This window comes from Sinohyriopsis cumingii, chromosome 14, assembly GCF_028554795.1.
Source record: "Sinohyriopsis cumingii isolate HCF-2022 chromosome 14, ASM2855479v2, whole genome shotgun sequence".
Taxonomy (NCBI): domain Eukaryota; kingdom Metazoa; phylum Mollusca; class Bivalvia; order Unionida; family Unionidae; genus Sinohyriopsis; species Sinohyriopsis cumingii.
In genome coordinates this window covers 36,523,249-36,550,091 of record NC_142974.1, presented here as the reverse complement: position 1 = coordinate 36,550,091, position 26,843 = coordinate 36,523,249, and the positions used below count along the sequence as shown (strand labels likewise).

At 34.3% G+C, this 26,843-nt stretch overlaps 1 protein-coding gene across 1 annotated transcript; it reads right to left on the bottom strand.

Annotated features, from left to right (window-relative positions):
- Positions 1–392: 392 nt before the first annotated feature.
- Positions 393–26,320, bottom strand: LOC149783583 (gamma-interferon-inducible lysosomal thiol reductase-like). Its single transcript, XM_089931841.1, has 7 exons — positions 26,045–26,320; positions 24,049–24,234; positions 19,118–19,192; positions 13,541–13,639; positions 7,178–7,327; positions 5,473–5,541; positions 393–1,885 (listed from the first exon to the last, which is right to left on the bottom strand). The coding sequence occupies exons 1-7, from the start codon at positions 26,162–26,164 to the stop codon at positions 1,820–1,822; spliced, it is 765 nt and encodes a 254-aa protein (XP_089787967.1). The 5' UTR covers positions 26,165–26,320; the 3' UTR covers positions 393–1,819.
- Between the last annotated feature and the right edge of the window lie 523 nt (positions 26,321–26,843).

Below are 26,843 nucleotides of genomic sequence, written 5' to 3'. Positions count from 1 at the left end.
CCAGAAAGGGACAGTGAGCAGTCTGCTTGTTTACACAGTGAATTTCTGTCTGGTTTGAAAGACCAACAAGCTGTCTGTGTGCGGAACTCCTGGTGACAGTCGCGTTAGAAGTTACGAATTGATGAAAGTCTTGTGCATGTTCTCTGTACAGTTATAAACTTGATAATGGCATTCATTTGCGTGGGATTAGTATTGACAGCTATAAAAAGAAGTAGGTCACAGCTACTTTACTGCTCAAGTGACTTTATTAGATATTTGGAATAAGTCCCAGCTGAAATCATGGCTTTTTACAGCCCAGCTGAAATCATGGCTTTTTACAGACCATCATAATGGAATTTTGTATACTCTATACTACATCAAAATGACCGCAATTAAATTGATAATAGAACTAATTTTATGGAAATTTGAATAATTTTATTTCTTGAAAATCAATTAAAGCCATAATTGAAAAGTGTCCCAGAGGAAACTGGACTAGATACAGATGTATATATAAATATCATGTTAAATAGAAATATAATAGGAATCTATTAATAAAATTCTTAATAATTCATACCATCTCTTTCTTTTCAAAATAATAAAGCATATTTGATAAAGTGAACATGACATTCCATTTGATATAAAAAGTTGGATAATCTGACAAAAATGACATCTTTTGCATATTAAACATAAAAATAAGATACAAGATAAATTAGCAGTTTTAAAAATATGACAGGTTCAAAAAACAATTGTCTTATTGGCAATGCAATGCTAGCAAATTAAAAAACTAAGCAAGTTTAATGCATACATTATTTTTATCAGTGGCTTCCAAGAAGCCAAGGAAATCAAAACGAAACAAAAGCTCTGTTGACATTGTACAAATATATTTTTGGTCATATGTACTTTATTCATGCTATATAGCTAGAGTGTACACATGTACATTATTCATGCTATTCAGTTGGAGTGCACACATGTACTTTATTCATGCTATTCAGTTGGAGTGTAAACATGTACTTTATTCATGCTATTCAGTTGGAGTGTACACATGTACTTTATTCATGTTATTCATTTGGAGTGTACACATGTACTTTATTCATGCTATTCAGCTGGAGTGTACACATGTACTTTATTCATGCTATTCAGTTAGTGTACAAATGTACTTTATTCATGCCATTCAGTTGGAGTGTGCATATATACTTTATTCATGCTATTCAGTTGGAATGTACACATGTACTTTATTCATGCTATTCAGTTAGAGTGTACACATGTACCTTATTCATGCTATTCAGTTAGAGTGTACACATGTACTTTATTCATGCTATTCAGTTAGAGTGTACATTTACTAATGTATGGTTATCTGCTGAAAATTAAATATTAAATATGTAATCAATGTTCTTTTCATGTTTTCCATTTGTAATTTGTATCAATTCAAGTCAGTAACTCTATCTCCAATTCCCCCAGTTTTACATCTGACCCCACCCCAACTTGCCCCTTTTCTGAATCCATCTCAACCCAACCCTAACCCCATTCCTGAATCCAACCCCACCCCAACCTCTTTCCTGTATCCAACCTCACCCCAACCCCTTTCTTGTACCTAAGCCCACCCCACCCCAACCCTTCATTTGTATAGGATACACATGCAATACTTCCTTGAGTTAAGTGACTTGTCTAAATAATGATGCATACATGTACATAAAAAATGGCACTCTGTAGACCCTGACCATCATGTTATAGAAGGTTTCCCTGTATTAGTTTACTTAAAATGGGGTAACAATGCACTAACAGTGGAAAGCCTTTCCTTAAACAGTATTTCCCACCAACAGCAGCAAGACAAAAATACAGCTTAATTCCTCAGACAAGAGTGCAACTGATGATTTTCTTCCTTTGTACAGCCAGCTGGTTTGGGACCCTGAAAAGAAAAATTGATCCTTATTTTCAAAATTACACGCAAATGCACCCATGCATAAAACATACTGTATTAACCTGCAATAAAACAGTCAACTAAATGGTAGAAACCCAGATTTGATAATAAAAAATGATCCAGCAGAACAGCGTTAATACTGCTTAAAATCATGTGTAACAAACAAGGCAGACCATGATTTTATTATTATTTGTTATTTTTCTTCTCCTTCCTATTACATACCTGAATCGAAGCTTTTGCAGCTGGGTATATACTCTTGTGTGACTGAAAATGATACACAGTGTTGCCTCTAGCCTGCTTTAGGTGGGCACTGCACCCTTCCCTTGCTTGGTGGCACCATGTGACTCCTGATCTTTGAATGCCTTGTGTCCTAAATCCTAAGTTTTAACACAAGCATTATATGTGAATTTTGGCCATCAACTGGATATCATTGACCGCATTCACTTTAAGCACAAATATTATCTTCAATATACCAAAGTAGGTGCCCTCAAATGACACTGTATTATGTTTAAAATACTATTACAGGCAACTATCACATAGCCCTCAGGTGAGACTTTACGGTGCTTAAAATGCCAAAGAAGCAGCATCTAGCCCTTACATGAGACTCTGCTGTGCTTAAAATGCCACAGGCAACTATCACTCAAACATGACTGATGTCCTTAAAATGCAGGAAGGAACAATCACCTATCCCTCAAATAAGAGTCCAGTTTGCTTAAAATGCCACTGCATGCTCATTGATTCTGCCCTGTCTACTGGTCTGGGGACATCGGGTACAAATAGTGACTTGTTTGGAGTGATCAGTAGAACAAGCAACACAGACATACATTATGTGATTGCAAATCAGAGTCTATCTTGTTTGCAGTTTAACTTGACTTATAAGTGAGTATATATTTCTCTATAAAGGTGTGTGTATACAAACACACACTTAAAATACTCCCAAATGAGGCTGGAAGTACTGTTCCGTCTGGGTTGGGTTTCTTGGTTATAGCTGAGCAAGCAGGAATAAGACAAAGCCTCATTTGACATAAAATGGAAATGAGTAGCATTCTCTTCAACAAATTTGTATCATGAATTATACCCCAGATTCACAAACTTCATAAACTTACACAATACTGAACCTTTTGTATCAACTATCCAAGCATTTCACTTGTCTGTTAAATCTATGCAAGTGTTCCTTAGACATGAAATGAGTGTAGAGAGTGGAACAATATGCACAATTGTTATTTAAGAAATGTAATAACTTCAGTGCATAATTAAAACAAGTTTGCAACTGGATCTTTGTTTTGTCTTCCAGCCTACAAACTGTCATGAAACACTGTATTGTTGGTAATGTTCTTCTGACCCTCTGAATTTTCATATACCATCAATCCCAAAAACATATCCCTTTTGCCCTTTGATTTTTGCACAGAAAACTTTGGATTCTTATCAATATCATGCAAACAGATATATTATGGAATCAGATGACAATGATCATACATTCTTTTAACTAATTAAATTTTAATAAATTAAGAAAATTTAAAATCATGAAAGAATTACATTTTCAGGGAATACTATAACTTGAAAAGGGCTCATAATTCTGAAACAGCTTTCATAATTATTTTATTCTCCATCTCCAAAAGCTATTTCAGAATTAAGTGAAACTTTCCGAACTGGTCCCTCTGTAACCAGGCCTCCTTAGCATACTGGCCCCTCTGTTAGAGGGTTTACTTTGCCAACTCAATCCTGTTACCAGGCTTCCATTGCAGACCAGCCTCTCTTCAATCTGGACACCTTTGCAGACTAGCACCTCTGCAACCTGGACACCTTTGTAGACTAGCCCTTTTGTAGCAGGTATCCTTTGCAGACTGACTGCTCTGTTACCAGGTCTCATCCTTCTGTAGCCAGGCCTTCTTTGCAGATTGGCCTCTCCCTAACCATGCCTCCTTCGCAGGCTGGACCACCAGTAATCAGGCCTCCTTTGCAGACAGGACCCTCAGTGAACAGACCTCTTTTGCAGACTGGACCCACTATAATCAGGTCTCCTTTTGCAGAATGGCCAAATAATTTCACTCCAGTTGGTCCTGGTAATACTAATATTTTGGATACATGTATATAATAGACCAATGTTTGGTTTCCACAGCATTACATTGGTTACATATATAAAGCAGTCCAATGTTTTGTCCCCACATAATTAACCTTACGCGAGATGATAGATCACTCCTACCAATTCATGTGACATGACGCCCTGCTAACCTCCGACAAACATGCAGTATTTGGCAAAGTGATATGTTTCAGCTTTAGTGATATGTTTATTAAAACCTATTTGTATTATTCTTAGAAATGTACAATTTCAAAGTTGCATTAATTATACTGCAATAGTCAATATTTATGTTTGTAGTTCAAGTTCGTATCATATTATTTAAAGTGTGTTATTTCAGTAAATAATAAAATAAAATTCAGCTTTACAGCTGCTCAAGAAGTTATTCATGTACAAGGAACTTCGATCCAAATGATGCTAATGTATTTAGCATATAATCTTATCCTTATTAATTTTATCTGGTTTATGTTTATCCTGCATTCAAAGTAAATGAATAACAAAATCTTAAATAATTACTGTTTAGAAGTACACTGCTGTACATACGAATTTAAAAGTTCTACTATGTTCGTCAGATTGAATTTTGAACAATGATGTATGTTAATGTAAACATATAAATGTATGCTCAACATTACGGACTATAATTAACTGAAACCATTGTTTTTATATTTCTTTATCATTACTTTTTTGTATACCCACCCCTCCTTCGGCCCAATGAGATTGTAAAGAGTCACTCAAGTGTCTAAAAGATCGAGACGATAAATCATTACTTTGGGGACCATCCAACTGTAAAGTGTACATTTTCAAACTTTTAAATAACGTTGTCTGACGTTTAGTGCTTTCTATACAAGAAAAATAATGTACATCAAAGCCTGCCAGTTGGGGGTGGGGTGGTTTCCACCCATATTCTAGAAACATTTATTTTTACACATTTTTCAATTTCAATTCTTTTCTTTTTATTCAAGTTATCGATGGGACATGCTTTTCTACATACTTTTATTCAACAAAATAATACATGTTGCAATTGCCATCAAATGCTTTCATATTCAGCTGATTGTACATGTGATCACATAAAGGTCTTTATCCATCGAAGTTTTGCTCATGTTTCGGGAAAGGAATAAATCTAATTACTCCATTTAGACAATCTTGATATCGACAGTCAGAATTACAAGGGTCCCACTACCTTCTTTTCACCCTTATCGATCGAGACGTCAACAAATCATTGCAAAAATTGTAAACAGTTATCATAATCAATTCATTATTGCCACAAGCAGCTTGTCGAAGGAAAATGGTGGACATAACCAATGCCAAGAGGTGTGTCTAATTTACGCTCGTTGATTGGTTAATTTATCAGAATGATTGACAAGAGGCGACAGGTCAATTACATTGATTACATAAATAAAACAGTCCAATATTTGGTCCCCACATCATCTGGTTAAGTGAAGTTTCACTTTACATACAAGTTGTAAGGTAAATGGGTTTAGTATGAAGGTTTATTTACCTGGTAAGTCTGACATATCAAGCTTACAAGGTCTGTTTCTGCTTTGTGCTCTATATCTTCAGTATGAACCTAGAACAGAAGAAAATCTATTGCTTAAAAATAGACATTTGCAGAAAAATATTTTTATCTGTAAACAGCATATGGATAACAGCATAGGAACTCCAAGGACACATGAATACAGAGAGAACTTCCTATAATAGACAATCACATGGACACATGAATACAGAGAGTACTTCCTATAATAGACAACCCCAAGGCCACATAAATATAGAGAGTACTTCCTATAATAGACAACCTCAAAGACACATGAAGACAGAGAGTACTTTCATATAATAGACAACCCCAAGGACACATGACTACAGAGAGTACTTTCATATAACAGACAACCCTAAGGACACATGAATACAGAAAAAAACTTTCTTATAATAGAACACTTCAAGGACACATGAATGCACAGAATACTTTCTGGTAATAGACAATGCCAAGGACACATGAATATCAAGTACTTCCTTAAAACAGACAACCCCAAGGACACATTAATGCCAAACTACTTTCTTATAATAGAAAACCACATGAACACATGAATACACAGAACCCCAATGATACATGAATGCAAAGGGTACATTTATATAATAGAAAACCCCAATGACACATCAATACACAGAATACTTCCTGATAATAGACAACTCCAAGGACACATGAATACCAAGCATTTTCTTATAAGAGACAACCTCTTGGATGCATAAATACACAGAAATTAGTTTCTTATAGCAGACAACTGCAAGGACACATGAATACAGGGAATACTTTCTTATCATATACAGTTGGTTCAAGAAAATTGTTGATCCCAATATTGTCACAACACAGAGGACCTTGTCTATTTAGAAGTTTGGTAAATAATTTCCATTTAGGAGTCTTGTGTGCCTAAAAGAGGTGAAAAGCAGTTGTGCTGATCAATGAGTGGTGGCAGCCATCTTACCGAATGCAACTTATCTGAATATCCACAGCAGATAAATCATTTTGACATATCTCTGCACACACATCTAAATAACTACTAAAAACTTCACAAGTTATCCATGGTCTCTATATTAACATTTTTGACTGTGACATTTTTATTTGGACTAATTGTTTTATTAATTGATCTGAATATGAATATCCAGAAGCATGCTGAAGCACTGCCTGCATGACAGCCAGTTTGGATGTACATGTTTTTATTTCAGTCTACATTCCTTTGAATTTTTTCTATAAATTTGCATTTATTACATTCTTTCACACTGTAATTATAATGTAGCAAACCATAGCCTCCAATGAAAGTGGGTCATATTGTACTAACCTATAGGAATAATGTTGCAAATCACAGCCTCTCATGAAACACGAGTCACATTGTAGTAACCTATACAAATAATGTAGTAAATCATAGCCTCGAATGAAAAGTGGATCATATAATAATAACCTGTAGGAATATTCTAGCAAATCATAGCCTCGAATGAAAAGTGGATCATGCTGCAGTAACCTCTAGTAATGATATAAAAAAGACATAGCTTTTGTAGTAACCGTGACATTAACAGACAACTCATACAGAACAAATAAATGTATAATCACAATAATTTATCCAAACTAATTAATAATAATAATAATAATAATAATAATAATAACAATAATAACAAAGTGGAGTTAATATATACAATTATATGGAATATTGTACCCCATTTAGAGTCACCCAGGGTACATATGTATGGGGTGGCCGTAGAGCATCTGTCTGCAGAGCCATCTGGTGTTCTAGTTCATTACCCAGACTGCCCTTGGAACATCCCATTATCTTGTCCAAGTCTATTCCTTTGAACTTAGAGGCACACTGAAAAATAAATGATTTTAAAAGTTTCATACAGTCAAACCTTTTTGAAAGCTCTGTCTCTATCAGTCAATCACCAAACATTAACAGGTTTTCATTCAGTTTACTGAAATTGGAGTGGTGTGAAGGAAATGAAAAGACTTGTCCTCTTTTTGTTCACAAACACAATCAAGCTCAATATAAAGACAGGATAATATTAGCCACATAAATGCAGTGTTTTATTAATGAGATTCAACTAAATCAAAGAAGTGAGAATACTGATGGCCTGGAGTGTGATACCAATTAAAACTAGATCAAATTGAAGGATAACTCCCAAGATATTGATATCCATGGTCATGTACACCACTACCAACTACCTTCTCTACAGTTGACCTTCCGAACCTATTTGCAAATTTCTTCCATGACAAAGTACAAAGCATTAAAGATAAGCTTGACAATACAATTTCAGTTCGTATACAGAATGTCAGCGGCAACCATTAGCAGAATTTGAACCTGTCTCTATGGATTTAGTATGTACAATTGTGATGAAGAGTGCACCAAAGTCATGTGAACTTGATCCAATTCCAACATTACTGCTGCTTGAGCACTTAGATCCAGTATTGCCTTCACTAACTGATGTTATTAATACCTCTCTCTCTCATCCGTGGAATTCCCATCATTTTTCAAAACCGCCATTGTAAAGCCTCTGCTGAAGAAACCAACACTCGACCATAATTATTTAAAGAACTACTGCCCAGTTTCTAGTCTCCCATTCATATAACAAATCTTAGAAAAGATTGTTCTATCACAACTTGTATCTCATCTAAATTCAAACAGTCATTTTAGCAATGTACAATCTGCATATCGCACTTGCCACAGTACTGAAACTAATCTTCTAAAAGTAGTTAATGACATTCTCTCTGCTTTGGATAGTGGAAAGATTACGGTCCTCACTCTCCTTGATTTGTCTGCAGCATTTGACACAATAGACCATGGTATATTACTTCACCAAGTCCTACTTGGTCAATAGGACACAAATTGTATCTGCAAATGGAATACACTCCAGCCCAGTTAATCTATGTTGTGGTGTTCCAAAGGGGTTTGTTCTTGGACCCGTTCTAGCTTCATTCAATACACTCAGCTGCTCTCAAGTGTCATAGATCATCATCCAGTGTCTCACCAATTGTATGCTGATGACACCCAAATATGCAAATTAGGGGACGTCTATTAATTATGTCAACAATTTTTAGGCAATTTTTTACCCCCCTCCCCCCCTTGTCAACAACTGTCAAACTTACTTTCAGTGACCCCCCCCATAATAAAATTATGTCAAATTTTTTTTTACCCCCCCCCCGCTACAAACTAACAATATTTTATACAGCTGGCTTTTATGCTAAAAATAGAATTATGGAAATTAAAAGGTCTAAAAATAAATTTTAATACATTTTTTTTTACTTGTTTAACAGATTTCAAATTGACTATAACACTTTGAATTCATTAAAAAATCAAGACTTTATATTCTAGCTTCTATCATCTTCCCATGGGGAAGCCAAATGTTCCTCAATTGTTATAATGGGCATAGTGGCTGATTCATTAATTTCTTCAGATTAATACCATATGTGGTTAAACTGTCTACAGTCTACAATCTACACTGAATAAAAACAAAATATGATGATGCAAGACTATGACTTCCTTGGCAAAAGCTCAACCGGTTTAGGATTAAACAGGTGGGCTGTTGACGGGCGAGTGAGTGTGTACCATTAGGGCATAACCGACTTTTGATCCGGAAATCGAATTCCACCGGATAGTATGAACTTCCGATTAATCGGAGTCGGACAAGGCAGGAACGACCGATTCGGATAATAAAAATAATAAAGTTGAATTTCTATAGCACCGTGTCTAACACTGCGTGTCATTCGATAGTGCGTTAATAAAGTTAAATAAGAAGTCAGAAAAGTCCAATATGGTCAACACAACGGGGTGAAACGATAATACTTGAGTTAGACCGAAAGATTTAAATTTATTAAAATATATAATACAGTCCTACCCGTTTATGTCAACATCCTCAATAATGAAGGCATAATATTGAATACATTGACACATGCTAATGAGGTATTAAAAGAAAATGATTCCGCAAGAGGCCAACTTTATAGGACCAAACAAAAGCCTGTTTTATTTTTATTCGGCCGCGACATTAAAGCATGGCGGCAAGATCAACTAATTGTTGAATAAAGTACAGGATGGAACTGGCCGCTTGCCGACATAAATGATTAAGGCGGGAAAATAAAAGCCTGGCGGCAAGATCAACTAATTGTTGAACAAAGAATGGGTCGGAACTGACAAAAAAATAAAAAATTTCATGGATTCTTTGTGGCTTTGAACTTCGTTGCATTTTGCTATAGTCCTGCCATATCCTTCCCCTTGTGACATCGGTGTGATATGCAAAACGTGTGTAACACGGTTTAAAAAGTTAATTTGAAAAACCTTTTAATTTAGCATTTCCGATTAATTGAATCGTATCCGGAATCGGAAAAATTTCATGCCAAAAATCTGGAATCGGAAATCAGTAGAAAAATGCTAATCGGTTATGCCCTATGTGCCATACCAACGCACTGAATAATTTCCTATTTTTTGATTTATTAAATTTATTGTAAAAAATAACATTGTTGACGTCAATTTATCTTGAACTCCCCCTTCCCCCATGTCAGCAATTGTCAAGCTTCTTCAAACCCCCTCCCCCCCATTTTATCGACATAATTAATGGACGACCCCTTATGCCACCCAACTGAAGTTGATCTACCATCCAAGGTGTAGAAAGGTGCATTTCTGATGTGAAATCATGGATGACATGTAACAAGCTACAGATGAACGATGATAAAACTTCTGATCACAACACAAAGACTTTCTCAGTCACATCCTTTACCTCAAACAATAAATATCAGTAACACCAACATTAAATTCACACAGTCAGTAGGAAACCTAGGTTTCACTCTAGACAGTACTCACATGTTGCACCAGCATGTCATGAACATATGCAAGGTTACATATTTTGAGCTGAGATGCATCAGCTCCATTCGCAAATATCTTTCAGATGATGCCACTAAAACACTCATATGTTCATTAGTACTTTCAAGACTGGACTATTGTAACTCAATTATGTTTGGTTCATCTCAATATCTACTTCAGAAACTTCAAACAGTTCAAAACACATCTGCTTGGATCATACTTAGAGTACCACGATCAGAACACACCTCCCTGCTGCTCTGTACCCTATACTGGCAATCCATTTGATCCAGAATCAAACACAAGTTATTCTCTGTGCTATGTTTCACTGACGGACTCCAGTCCAACATACCTATCCGACCTCACCCATATGTACACACCAACAAGATACTTATGCTCCTCTTCTGGCAATCGTATACTCATTATTCCCATTATGAAAACAAAGTCATATGGACAACGTTTTTTTGTATACCAGGGCCCAACAGCGTGGAATGAATTGCCCACTGAACTAAGACACAAAGACTCAGTGATCCCATTCAAGAGTGCTCTTAAAACTCACATATTTTGACTGCAAGAACAAACTTAGAGACCTAATAATGTTTCCTACCTTAAATATTTACAGCATGTTTTTATGTTTTCTAATTTCATGGTGTTTGTTTTCTGTTATAGATGTTGTCTAATGTTGTAAAGTGATTAGAGCTTCTAAAGATTAGGTGCTACACAAAGTCCTCATTATTATTATTATTAACTCTCATGAAGATAAAGAAATAAATCATCTTTACACCATTTTATAAATTTTCTTTATTTGCATGGCACCAGCAAATTTATAGCAACATTTGAAACAACTTGTTGTGATTTCCTGTTACATTTTCCTTTTAAATGCATCTTCAACTATTGTTTTAAGTAAGGCTATCAGAGGAACAAGAGGATATCACTTTCAAGTTCAATCATTTATCTTTGTTCCTAATTTTAGTAGTTTGTTACTATTAATAATAATTCAGTCTATATTTGGTAAGAGACACTGGCCCCTTTGACAAAGACAATGAGCAAATGAAATCCATCTTAGCAAAATAAAAACTGGAAATGTTATACATATGAGCAGAAAGGGAAGAAGACTGTTGACTGATCAAGGCAACATAAAATTGTAGTTAACCAGATATGGTTCAAGTGAAATGAAAGGAAAGATTCTATGTATTTTTGGATTTTTAATGTAGCTATAACAATTTTATTCACATCACTGTGATGTCTGCAATGTCGCAGTTTATAGTGATGTCTACCACCGGGGCATTATGCCACAGACATGTAGCATCATGTCCCACCCAGTCACATTATCCTGACACCAGGCTGACTGGTCCTGACACTGATATCTTTATGCTGTGCACCAAGCATGGATGCTGCTAGTACCATTTTTATAAATCTCTGGTATGACTTGGCCGGGGTTCAACCCATTGCCTCCCACATCTGAGGCAGAAAGGGAAATGTTTTTCACAAATCAGGACAACATAAAACTGGTTAACTAAATAAAGTTGTCTTAAAATGGATTGATAATCAAATATTTTCAAAGAACAGTACAGTGGCAGTTTCTTAACCTAGAGCCTGTTTCAATTTGTTATCCTAAAAGACACAACTCTTTAACAAAAGTGCAATACCACAAGCAGAGTTCATTAGAAAATGTATTTAGAAGTCAACCCTAGATTTTTTATAAATGTATTATTTTTAGTTTTTTTTTTATAGCACTGTACACTATAGAAGGCACCTTGATTTCCCCAAATGTATTCATTATTTTTAGTTTTTGAAACATCTACCTTTTCCTCAAAATTACTAATTATTTTTAGGTTTTCTTTATAGAATTGTACACTGTACATGGGATTATGAACCTTTCATAACAAAAGGTTGGTGATCCTCAATAACCCTCATGGAAAATCCTCATAACCCTGATTTGGGTTCAAACCTGAGGCTAGATGGGTTGAGAACCACTGGTTCAAAGGAAGCCTAAATAACACTGCATGATAAAATAATGGCTTTTTGGAATAAACAGAGATGCAGTCTATCAATAATGTTCATTCACTCTAGCATTTAGTACATGACTGACCCATAAAAATCATAATTATTTTCTGTCCTGTAATTTTTGGTAAAGGGAATTTTTAACATTAAAAGTTTGTGATAATAGACGCTTAAGAATATAGTAATAATTGTTTTCAACTGTAATTAATTTTATACCCCTCCCGATAATATTTATTTCAAACTATAGCAGTGTACACACCATTACAAACACTACAAAAGTGTACAAAACAGTATAGTAGTGTACAAATAGAGACACTATAGTAGTGTGATTCAAAGGATCTTGTAAAATCGAACATACCTTGCAAATAAGTAGAGATGTTGTAACATTATGTATAGTCAAACTTGATTACAATTTATTATAGTGACTGTAAAAAACATGTAATTTGTCAAAATTATGAAAACTTACGTAGATTACAATATCAAATTATGCCAATTAGTACTACTTAAAAGCAATCGAGCAATCAGCATGACTATTTGTTAGGAGAAAAGTCCTGATTGTGGAGAAACAACTACTAATTAGTATATATATATATATATATATATATATATATATATATATATATATATATATGTATATTAAACTTCCTCGGTTAAGAAATAGCTTTCCTAGTTATAAATAGTATACTTCCACTGTCAAGATATAGCTGTATTTATGGACATAAACTACCACTTTCGAGAAACAGATGTCTTTTTGGAAATATTAAACTCTCACTGTCATGAAATAGCTTTGTCATAGGAAATATTAAATTAAAATGGTCATGTAATAGCTGTGTCAGTGGACATTAAATTACCACTGTCAAGAAATAGCTGTGTCAGTGGAAATATTAAATTAAAATGGTCATGTAATAGCTGTGTCAGTGGACATTAAATTACCACTGTCAAGAAATAGCTGTGTCAGTGGACATTAAATTACCACTGTCAAGAAATAGCTGTGTCAGTGGACATATTCAATTACCACTGTCAAGAAATAGCTGTGTCAGTGGACATTAAATTACCACTGTCAAGAAATAGCTGTGTAATTAGTGGCAGAACATTCTCGGTCTCTTTCCAGATCAGTCAATTATTCCATGACTTCCAGTCAGTCCATTTTTTATGTGAAGCCTGGCCTCAAATTTGGAAGTATTTTACAAGATTTGGACCCTGAACCTATCATACAAAAAAATGCTGTACCTTTGCAGCTGCATCCTCTGGTAAACTATCTGTTGTCTCCATACAGTGGATAAATGGATAATACACTGTGATGTTCTTGACTAAATAGATAGCGCATGTCTGTAAAAAAAATGAGAACGATTAATTACCTTTTGGTCTTCACTGATTTATGTTAACTTTCAATAGGTTAGTTTGTAAAGAAATTCTTTTTAATTTTACTTCAAACTATCTGCTAATAGTCTGATTAATTTGTTAATCATATTCCCCAAAAGTTGTGACAGTAATTGAGCCTTGTATTATATACACCTTTGTTAATTACAATCCCAATATATTATCATGGTAATTATGTCTTTGTAATATATGCACTTCGATTAATTATATCAACAATAAGTTATCACAGTAAATGAATCTTTGTAGTACATACACCTTACTTAGCCATATTCCCAATAGGTTATTACAGTGATTAAGTCTTTGTAGTACATACACCTTATTAAGTCATATTCCCAATAGGTTATTACAGTGATAAAGTCTTTGTAGTACATACACCTTTGCAAAACAGAAGTCATAGTATTTTCCTTTTCACAACATCTCCTTGCTGCTCTTGTCATCTCACATGCATGGTTTTACAGTTAACAATCTTGTCCCACAAAAACATATAGTGAGAATAAAGGAAAAACTAACAAGTAAATTAATAAACTGACCAAATGAATGCATGATAAATGAATAAATTAATGATTCATTGAAAATAATATTTTTGTGATTTAATGAAAAATGAACTTGCAAAGAAATAGAAAAAGTACAAAAGTGTCAGCATGTGTTATTCAACAGGTGTTATTCAACATGTGTTATTCAGTCACCTTAAATGCAATTAGAATGATACTTTTTGTCTTTAAAAAAAATATTTTTGCCTGAATTAATGCAATGTCAATGAAACTGAAATTAGTGGATAAAGTAGATCTATTAGAGTTATATAAGAATGCTTAACAAATATCTTTGATGATTCATGTAATGAACAAAATAACTCCATGGATGATTCATGTAATGAACAAAATAACTCCATGTAAAGACAAGTTACAAAGAATACTGCTGTCTTCATTGTAACTATTATTGCATGAAGACTATGCCTATTTCAGAAAATTTGATACAGTTTTGTTTTTAAAGCAACCATAAAGATCACTCTGAAAGGACCTTGAGGCTAACCATATGTTTTTAATATGACTTCTTCTTGACGAACATTAAGGTTATGTTTATTCTTTTTAAAAGCAACATAAAATAAAAAAGTAAAATTATATAATGTTATAACATGTCATGAGAAACCATTATATTTTTTTGCAGAAGGGGATCTCTCACAAGTGGTTATACTTTACTAAATTAAAAAGGACTAACTTGCAACGTATTGATATTTTATTTATTTTTAGTAATGGAAGTCACATCGGATGACTGCATGACGTCGAGTAAATAAAATCTGAAGGGCACGGTCAGTTGTTTTTCGAAAAGAAGTTTTTGAAGTAATAATTGTGCAAGGGCAATGAATGATGGTCATGTCTGATAGATGGTGGAAAATGCATGATGGAAAATGCATGACAGACAATGCATGATAGCATATGTGTGTATGGGTGTGTAATTTGGATTTTTAACATAGCATTAACAATTCTGCAGTAATATTGCTACAATATCTGCAGTATGACAGTTTATAGTGATGTCTAGCAATGGGGAATCATATCGCAGACATGTAGCATGATGTCCCACTCAGTCACATTATCCCGACACCAGGCCGACCAGTCCTAACACTAACCTCTTAATGCTGAGTGACAAGCAAGGAAGCTGTTAGTACCATTTTTATACGTTTTTGGAATGACTCATCAGGTGCTTGAACCTGTAACCTCCCACATCCTAGGTGGATGTTATAACTACTAGACCACCTGAGCAGTCCCCAATGCATGATAGAAAATGCATGATGGACAATGCATGATAGATGGCATGATGGAAAATGTATGATAGAAAATGCATGATGGACAATGCATGATAGAAAAAGCATGATGGACAATGCATGATAGAAAATGCATGATGGACAATGCATGATTGAAGATGCATGATGGACAATGTACGATAGATGGCATGATAGAAAAAGCATGATGGACAATGAACGTTAGATGGCATGATGGACAATGCATGATAGATGGCATGATGGACAACATGATAGATTGCATGATGGAAAATACATGATAGATGGCACAATGGACAACATGATAGATGGCATAATGGACAATGCATGATAGATGGCACAATGGACAATGCATGATGGACAACATGATAGACTGTATGATGGAAAATGCATGCTGGATAACACATGATACATGGCATGATGGAAAATGCATGATGGACAATGCATGATGGACAACATGATTGATTGCATGATGGAAAATGCATGATGGATAAAACATGATACATGGCATGATGGAAAGTGCATTAAGGACAACACACAATAGATGGCATGATGGACAATGCATGATGGAAAACATGATATATTGCATGATGGAAAATGCATGCTGGATAACACATGATACATGGCATGATGGAAAATGCAAATGCATGATGGACAACACATGATACATGGCATGATGGAAAATGCATGATGGACAATGCACAATAGATTGTATGATGGACAATGCATGACAGATGGCATAATGGACAATGCATGATAGATGGCATGATGGACAATGCATGATGGACAACATGATATACTGCATGATGGAAAATGCATGATAGATGGCATGATGGACAATGCATGATGGATGGACAACATGATAGATGGCATAATAGACAATGCATGATAGATGGCACGATGGACAATGTGTGATGGACAACATATTTGACTGCATGATGGAAAATGCATGCTGGATAACACATGATACATGGCATGATGGAAAATGCAAATGCATGATGGACAACACATGATACATGGCATGATGGAAAATGCATGATGGACAACACACAATAGATGGCATGATGGAAAATGCATGATGGACAACACACGATACATGACATGATGGACAATGCATGATAGAGAATGCATGATGGAAAATGCATGATGGACAATGCATGGTAGATGGCATGATGGACAATGCATGACAAATGGCATAATGGACAACATGATATATTGCATGATGGATAACACATGATACATGGCATGATGGAAAATGCATGATGGACAATGCATGATAGATGACACGATGGACAATGCATGATGGACAACATGATAGATGGCATAATGGACAATGCATGATAGATGGCATGATGGACAACATGATATATTGCATGATGGATAACACATGATACATGGCATGATGGAAAATGCATGATGGATAACACATGATACATGACATGATGTAAAGTGCATGAGGGACATCACATTATACATGGCATGATGGAAAATGCATGCTGGACAACACACAATAGATGGCATTATGGAAAATGCATGATGGACAATGCATGATGGACAACATGATAGATTGCATGATGGAAAATGCATGCTGGATAACACATGATACATGACATGATGGAAAATGCATGATGGACAACACATGATACATGGCATGATGGAAAATGCATGATGGGTAACACATGATACATGGCATGATGGAAAATGCATGATGGGTAACACATGATACATGGCATGATGGAAACTGCATGATGGAGAACACACAATAGATGGCATGATGGAAAATGCATGATGGACAACACATGATACCTAGCATGATGGACAATGCATGATGGACAATGCATAATAGAAAATGCATGACGAAAAATGCATGATCATGGAAAATGCATGATGGACAAAACACAAAATAGATGGTATGATGGAAAATGCATGATGGAATAAGATCCATAAGATCATTTGACCTTATTACCAGGTGAGCTGAAAATATTAGTAATTTCTCCATTCAGAGTTTAACTGACCATAAAATATGCAATATAGTTATCAGTATATAAACGAACAAATAAATAAACAACTGAGGAAATGGTTAGGGATGAATGAGAGAGCAAATCAATGAATGAAACATACAAAAACAGAGATGAATTGGGGAAATACTAAATATATATAACCATAAACAAAATGAAATGAAACTTGAGAATTTGTTGATGAGCAAGATGTTTCAAACAAACGATCCAATAAAAATATGTATTCACTTAGTATATCATGCAGACATTTAACATTTATGAGAAGTAGGAGTAAAATATTCATTTTCGATGGGGTAGTAGTATTCTTTTTTTGACCAAGCGATAGAACAATTATTTTCTTAGCCAGTTTCCCCCAGCTACACAAAATAAACTTTCAAAATTTCCAACAAGATACTAATTTCCCCATATCTGAGGAGATGAGTCAATAAAATCAGACTTTGCTTCATTTTTTACTACCTCTGGTATCTTGTCATAGTGTGTCCAGTACATGTATAAGCCTTAATCTAAACACAGTAACAAAAATGGTTAATTTGACCTCTGATGTCTTTAATGTTATATATATAGAAAACTTCCTAGCTTTAAGATACCTAAGGTAAGAATGAAACAATGCTATGTATGATACACTGTGGGTCTTACTGTAGTGTTGCTTTTAAAAATATAACTATTATTAAGTACAATAAAAGTTGAAAACATTGCTAAGTGTGATTTCTTTTTAACAACGATTTCTCAATGGCCCTGAATAAGTTTATTAGGTTTGCCATTGAAGTAAAAAACCTGGCAGGATTTATAATCACTTAAGGATCTTGGGCATGCAAGTAGACAATATAATTAGGGCCTAAAAGCAGTCTCAAATTAGTTTACCAATACTGATTACCATTCTTCCATTGTTTATAATTTGAAGTAAATATCAATATTCCTCTAATAATCTGAATTTAAAATATTTTAAAAGTTTTTTCATTTCTATTAACAGAATTAACAATTTGATTTTTACAATACTGGTACTTTGAGAGAAAATGTTTTGGCAATTATCTCTGAAGAGTATTTCTATTGGAATGATTGTTTTAAGTACTGTTACATCTTTGTCATTGGAGGTAACTTTTCTAAGACCTAATTAGATGCTATTAAAAGCAACAAAGAAAGACAGCATACCGTTGGCTTTGGTGAGAAATCCCACTTAACTGCCCTACCCCCACCCAAAAGAATATTTTCAAATAGTTTTTACCTCCCTTAAACATCCACCTACCTGAATCAGCCATAATGTGCTTTCCACTAGTAACTAGTAATAAAAGTTTAATATGAACTTATGACTTTTCTTTTCAAATCAAAAAGCCAAATTGGAGTTAATTTCCTTGTTTTATTGACCTATTTAAACGTTATCACTTTCCACTAATATGAGGTAACACTTATATCATATGTCAACTGCCCAAATGAGGATACCTGCATCTGGATATCAGCTTGCCCATTTGGAAATTATCTAGCCCCCTGAGAAATTGATGGGAATTTGGAGGGCTTGATGCTTTAAATAAACATTATATTTGAAAAATGTTTTGTACATTTGTATCTAAGAAGTCTATTCCTCTGCAACAAACAAATTCAAAAGCTAAAACTGGATATGCAACAATATGGGACATTTACCTCAATTATGTTTCCTACACATTCTTCCTTGCCATGCTGACATTCAAACTCCCATTTACTTCCTATTTGTCTTTCCTGAAGTGAATAAAATACAAATAATAAAGTTCATATAAATGTATACAAATAAAATCATTTTCTGGAAAACATTATTGCTACAGTGTATTACTTATCATTGGTGAAAATAATGTATAGGATTAAGGAACTTCTGGCTGGAATTTAAACCACACAAAATAACATGAATTCATTCCAATCTTCATGAAACACAGCAAAAATCTGAACACATGCTCAAGTTAAATTTATTTTATCTGCAAAAACTTCATTCTATGAGCAGTTAGGATCAAGAAAATTTTACAAGGTCATGTTTTGCTTGTACAACTGTCATGTTCTTATTGTACAACTGTCATGTTTTTATTGTCCAACTGCTACATTTTTATTGTACAACTGTCATGTTTTTATTGTACATCTGTTATGTTCTTATTATACAACTGTCATGTTTTTATTCTACAACTGTCATGTTTTTATTGTACAACTGTCATGTTTTGCATGTACTACTCATGTTTTTATTGTACTACTGTCATGTTTTTCTTGTACAACTGTCAGGTTTTAATTGTACAAATGTCATGTTTTGCTCGTACAACTGTCACACCACTTGTACAGCACACCCTCATTATAACACTGTCCATTACAGCCATTCCATAGATCAGCTTACAGTGAGACCAACTTATGACAGACTTCCTACCAATGAATGAAATTGAATCTATAACCATACTCACTTTAATACAGGAACTATGGTATAAAAGAGTCGTATTGTGAGATTACCTTATAAAGAATTACATAACACACACCTTTAACTACTATTAAATTAAATGGGTTCCAATGTCATACATGCTTTATAACATACATATATACATGTAATAATGAAGTGTCAGGGAGTGTTGTATTTCTACATAAATGTCAAACTTAGCTGAGACAGAATAAACTCTAAATAGAAATATTAATTTTTTACTTTTGGGTTTGAGTTAAAGGGCCTGGATATACCAATACACTGAGAGTGAAACTGAGTAAAAGGGCCTGGATATACCAATACACTGAGAGTGAATCTGAGTTAAAGGGCCTAGATATACCAATACACTGAGAGTGAATCTGAGTAAAAGGGCCTGGATATACCAATACACTGAAAGTGAATCTGAGTTAAAGGGCCTGGATATACCAATACACTGAGAGTGAAACTTAGTTAAAGACCCTGGAGATACTGAAACTCTAAGATTTAGTTCTTATTAATGAGTCTGGAGATATAAAAAGTTCTGAGTGCGAGTTATAGGGCCTAGAGATTTCAGAACTCTGAAATTTAGTCTGAGTTAAAGGGCTTTGAGATATTTGAGTCAAAAGGGCCTGGAGATATCAAATCTCTGTGATTTATTCCAAGTTGAAGGGCTTTGAGATATGTATGTCTAAAGGGCCAGAAGATATCAAATCTCTGTGTGATTTAGTCCAAGTTAAAGCGTTTGAAGATGATATCAAAATTATGAATTTTGAGTCTATGAATTTTGAGTCTAAAGGGCACGGAGATACGAAAACCTCGAGACTGTGTCTAATTATTAAATTGATTATTAAACTGCAAATGCTACAGGCAATTACATGTACAGTGAATCAGGGACTGCAAAGATAATAGGTAATTACAAGCAAAATGAGTCATGTAAGCAAATGCTACAGGCAATTTACATCTACAATGAATCATGGACTGCAAAGACTATGCGTAATTACAGGCAAAATGAGTCATGTAATGCAAATGCTACAGGCAATTACATGTACATGTACAATGAATCAATGAATGCAAATACTACAGGTAATTACAAGTAAAATGCATTCATGGTATCAATAATGATGAGATAAATGTATGCAGCCTGTTTATTATTGGCCTTGTGAATGTTAGATCTGAATGGTTTCATACTTTGTATTTTATTGTGTAATGAATTATGATGTACAGGAGCCATGACAGACTGCTCACATAGAATTTACAATAGACCTAATAAAAAAAGAACAAGAGCATAAATTTAACATCAAGTATTCTGAACACAATTTAGATTTATATTTCCATGATGCATAACACATTTTTAGGTACAACAGAGTTATGGCACCTGCACTGAGTTCAAATGCACCAGCCCAATGTACCTGATATTTCTAATACATACAAACACAGACTGAATTACCTGACCAAACTGGATTATTTGGTGTAAAATTGCTATATCTACTGTATGGAAAGCACGAACAATTGTAAACAACAAAAACATGGATCTTCCATTGCATGTTTTAGCAGATGCCATGTATCTATAATTTGTACATGAAAGCACAAATTAGGGTCTATTTTAGGATGTACATTGTAGAATCTGGTAGCCTGAAAAATCAACAGAATGAGTGAAAATTGCACACAATATTTTCATGTCCTACATTTAAACTTTCATTAAATTCCTCCTACATGTATGTATATTCATACAAATTCCTAGCTTTCTTCCTCTCACCCAATTTTCAGTTATAAGAGACCCTGGACCTCGATCCATCAGGTCTCAATGGATAGTTTTGTATTTTGACCCCCCCCCCTAACTTTTAAGGTAGAAGGCATGAACCTAATTATCACAAGCCTAGCATTTATAAATTCACACATAAGCTAAATCTGTAATGTGGTTTAGATTTACATTGAGTTAGGCTTGGAAATGGGTTGGCTTGTTGGTGACTGCCTGTCACAGTTAGATGAGCATTGTAGATCAAATGTGTTACTTGGGCTGCAAATGATCAGCTGACTTGGCTTACGTATTTACCTGTGTCTGCTACAGAGGTAAATATCTAAAAATCTAGATCGCTGGGGGGTGATGAAAAGTATGCTAATTTGTTTTAGTACTAGTGAACTTTATTCATGCATAATGCACATACTGATTCTTTTAGCTGCCTTGTTACAGGAAAATATTCAGAATAGTTTTTTCTTGTCAAAAATGAATGTAAAATTTAGGGGTTGGTGGCAGTGTTGGTTCAGTATAAAAACCACCCGTTGCATCAGGAATTAACCCGATTGCTGCAGTCAAAATCTCACATGTATGCTTTCTATAAAAATCATTAGTTTGTTTTTATTTGTACCTTCAGTGTAAAATTATTCTCATTTTTCTGCAATTGATCACTGTTGGATGAAAATTCACCAGATAAACTGTCCAGTGAGACCTCAGTACATCATGTTTGCAGTGCCTTGCATGTTGTACATAGGTAAGTATGGTATACAAATAATTCCCATATCCCACATTAACTTCATATCATTGTTATCGTTACAGTGAAGTATGGTATACAAATAATTCCTGTATCCCCCATTGACTTCATATCATTGTTATAGTTACAGTGAAATATGGTATACAAATAATTCCTGTATCCCCCATTGACTTCATATCATTGTTATAGTTACAGTGAAGTATGGTATATAAATAATTCCCATATCCCCCATTGACTTCATATCATTGTTATAGTTACAGTGAAGTATGGTATATAAATAATTCCCATATCCCCCATTGACTTCATATCATTGTTATAGTTACAGTGAAGTATGGTATACAAATAATTCCCATATCCCACATTGACTTCATATCATTGTTAAGTTACAGTGAAGTATTGTATACAAGTAATTCCTGTATCCCACACTGATTTCATATCATTGTTATAGTTACAGTGAAGTATGGTATACAAATAATTCCCATAATCCATATCATTGTTATAGTTCAGTGAAGCATGGTATACAAATAATTCCCATATCCCAAACTAACTTCATGTCATTATCATAGTTACTGTTACATATGGTGTACAAATAATTCCCATACCCCCATTGACTTCATATCATTGTTATAGTTACAGTGAAGTATGGTATACAAATAATTCCCATATCCCACATTGACTTCATATCATTGTTAAGTTACAGTGAAGTATTGTATACAAGTAATTCCTGTATCCCACACTGATTTCATATCATTGTTATAGTTACAGTGAAGTATGGTATACAAATAATTCCCATAATCCATATCATTGTTATAGTTCAGTGAAGCATGGTATACAAATAATTCCCATATCCCAAACTAACTTCATGTCATTATCATAGTTACTGTTACATATGGTGTACAAATAATTCCCATACCCCCCCATTGACTTCATATCATTGTTATAGTTACAGTGAAGTATGGTATACAAATAATTCCCATATCCCCCACTGACTTCATATCATTGTTAAGTTACAGTGAAGTATTGTATACAAATAATTCCTATATCCCACACTGACATCATATCATTGTTATAGTTACAGTGAAGTATGGCATACAAATAATTCCCATATCCGAAATTGACTTCATGTCATTATCATAGTTACTGTTGCATATGGTGTACAAATAATTCCCATGCCCCACATTGACTCCATATCATTGTTAAGTTACAGTGAAGTATGGTATATAAATAATTCCCATATCCCCCACTGACTTCATATCATTGTTATAGTTACAGTGAAGTATGGTATAATAATAATTCCCATATCCCACCTTGACTTCATATCATTATCAATGCTATAGTGAAGTATAGTACACAAATAATTCCCGTATCCCACATAGACTTCATATCATTATCATAGTTACAGAGAACGTGGATACTCATTTCTTAACAGACTGACTATACGAGTTATTTTCCACTGCTCAAAGGTTTATAACATTTAGTGCCAATATAAATAGCTACAAATTACACCTGTACCTGTGGCTTACAGTCACGGCATCACTACCTATATCATATCATCATTAAGCAAGGTATCTATCTCTACCAGCCATATGACCTGTGTATGATCGATGGTCATGTGACCATGGACAATAATGATCCCTTGACTTCGTTTATCTATATTTTTCATTACATATCAACAATACCCTTGCATTTCCATATGGCACCAATGTCAGATTCATGATTCCTCCCACTTTTGTGTAAGCAAGGTTGAGCTGACCCGCAAAAAAATTACGACAGTCTGGACACAGGGATTCATAATACAGGGTGAAATTAACTGGCTTGACGTCATTTATAGAAGGATAGGTCCACTCTTTACATTGGCTTGTAACCTAGAATAAGATAATAATCATCATTACAATATGACAATGAATCATAAGCTCATGTGCTAACTCATTAGTTTTAAATAAATAATCTGCAGTTGAATGAAGATATGTTTTCAAAACTACTAAAATCAATGTTACCTTCATAATAAGGTACAAAATCCCATTTGAAAATAGAAAAGAAAAGAACACAATAAAACATACATATCTTTTTAATGGGAGAGGTTATTCATATTCAAACCAGTGTTGCACACTGGCCCCCAAGAGAAGGGGACTCTGCATCCCCAATTCTCCAAATCTGTGGCGACATAGCAGTTTAGAGGGACAAAGTAAAATAATTATACATAATGCACTAAAAATAACTTGAGATGATCTTACATGTTTTGACACCTTCGTGTTAGTGATTTATTCTGGCATTTGGAGGGATTTACCCAGAACATAAAGTACAATTAGCAAATGGAAAATCTATTTTTGTAAAAATAATATTTGAGGTGCTCCATTTCAGTTGAAATTCAGTTTATGAAAGTGGATTAAATGGACATATACATGTAAATGTACCATGATATAAAATTAAATTTTCTTAAAGTTCTGAATAAACTAGATAACTGAGTTACAGCTTTGAATGGCTTAGTTGACCTTAGTTCTGAAAGACTTAGATGACCTGACTTTGAATTAGTTTTGAATGACAGAAAACTTGACTGAGTTACAGTTCTGAATAACTCAGATGATTTGACTTTCATTTATAGGCTTGAATGACTTAGATGACTTGATTTGAGTTAGTTTTGAATGACTTACATGACTTAACTTTGAGTTAGCTTTTAAAAACCAGATAACTTGACTCAAGTTACAGTTTTGAATAACTTAGATAATAACTGAGTTACAGTCTTGAATGACTTAGATGATGACTGAGTTACAGTTTTTAATGACTGGTATCACATAAGTATGAAAGCAGTGACTTAGATGACTAGACTCTGATTTAGGTTTGACTGACTGATGACTTGAATTTGAGTCTGGTATCACATATGTATGACAGTAATCTGGAGGGTATAAATTTAAAAGGATGTGGAATATTTCATGCTTCTGGCCATCACATTAGAAAAATAATAATAATAATAATAATAATAATAATAATAATAATAAAAGTAATAATAATAATAATAATAATAAAAATGACTTTATTTAAAGAGTGTCACACAATTAGCTGTAGAATATAGCTAGAATTAAAAAACCTGATAAAAAAATGTAAAAATTTGTAGTGTCTACAATTTTACCCATAATGACGTCTAAAAACAGCATTAAAGCTGATCAATAGCGAAAAAATTGTTTACATCTGAATGTGTCATGTTTTCCAGGGCCGCGGACAAGCAGGACAACTCAAACAATATTCCGGACACACACGAAGATCAGGGTGCCCACGGCCGCCGTCACAATTTGTAATTCATAGGTGCCTCCGGTAAATTTTTTGCTAGGGCCCATAAATTCTGTCTGCGGACCTGATTTTTAAAACAGCTTTAATGCGAAAACACTCATCATATCAGGTACGCAACAACTGCGTGTAAATTACGATACGAACGACGGCCGTGTGAATAGCTTTCTATATGCAGTATGGGATCAACATGATGGCCGTGAGAATAGCTTTCTGAATACAGTATGGGGATGAACAAGACAGCCGTGAGAATAGTCTCTCCAAACGAGGTTCACTATGACCAAATAGTAGCCCTATTCTTGTCCAGTTATATGGTAGCCGTGCGAATAGACATGTTTGTTTTTAATGGATAATTCTTACATACAAGAACGTATTAAATCTAAAAGTACATACCTGGCATTTTTCTGCTATTTCTAGGGAACTGCACCATAAACTTGGAGGAAACCGGCATTCCCCTAAACACACCCTTGCAGCAGCTACAAAAACAACACAACAAAATACCCAACAGTTCATTGCAAAGTTGTAACTGCCGTGTAGTTAAATTACACTGTTAACCAGTTATCCGAAAAGCCTTTATCTACAGTCACTATCACGTGGAACTGAATATTCTCAGCTGACTATCACAAGATCTATTTAAAGACATGTATATCATCTGTTTTGGGCATATACAGTATATTTGGGTCATGTATAATATAATCATGTGACCGTAACAAGATGACTTTTTCAAAAAATTCGTGATCAACTTGTAACAGATAGGTCATAAATACGCTAAGGAGTACATTTAAGAAGTAGAGCGAAATGGAATAGTTTTACGCTAAATATGATAATAATATTTCCATTTTATTATACATCTTTGTTTAAAAAATCTCTGAGCGTTATTTGCTTGAATCAGTTATTATGATCGTTTTGAAAACAAATTTTTGTTTATATCGCGACCGTTTAATTACAATACATACTAATTTTAAAGGCGTTTTTGTGCAAAATATACGTGACTCGAACGCGAATTGTTATCATAATTTCACTCTTCATTGAATACTTGAAAAAAAACTTGACTGAGTTACGGTTTTGAAAGACTTAATGACCTGACTTTGAATTAGTTTTGAATGACTTCGATGACTTGACTTTGAGTTACAGTTTTGAATGACTTAGACGATTTGATTTGAATTACAGTTTTGTATGACTTAAATGACAC

Bases quoted from the DNA above. Each gene is read 5' to 3' on its own strand.
- LOC149783583 (XM_089931841.1), bottom strand. From the start codon at position 26,164: ATGAACTGTTGGGTATTTTGTTGTGTTGTTTTTGTAGCTGCTGCAAGG. The intron at 13,640-19,117 runs GTAAATGTCCCA...TTTTTTTTACAG, and splicing joins GTGTAGGAAACATAATTGAG to ACATGCGCTATCTATTTAGT. The intron at 5,542-7,177 runs GTACAATATTCC...CTTCTGTTCTAG, and splicing joins CCTGGGTGACTCTAAATGGG to GTTCATACTGAAGATATAGA.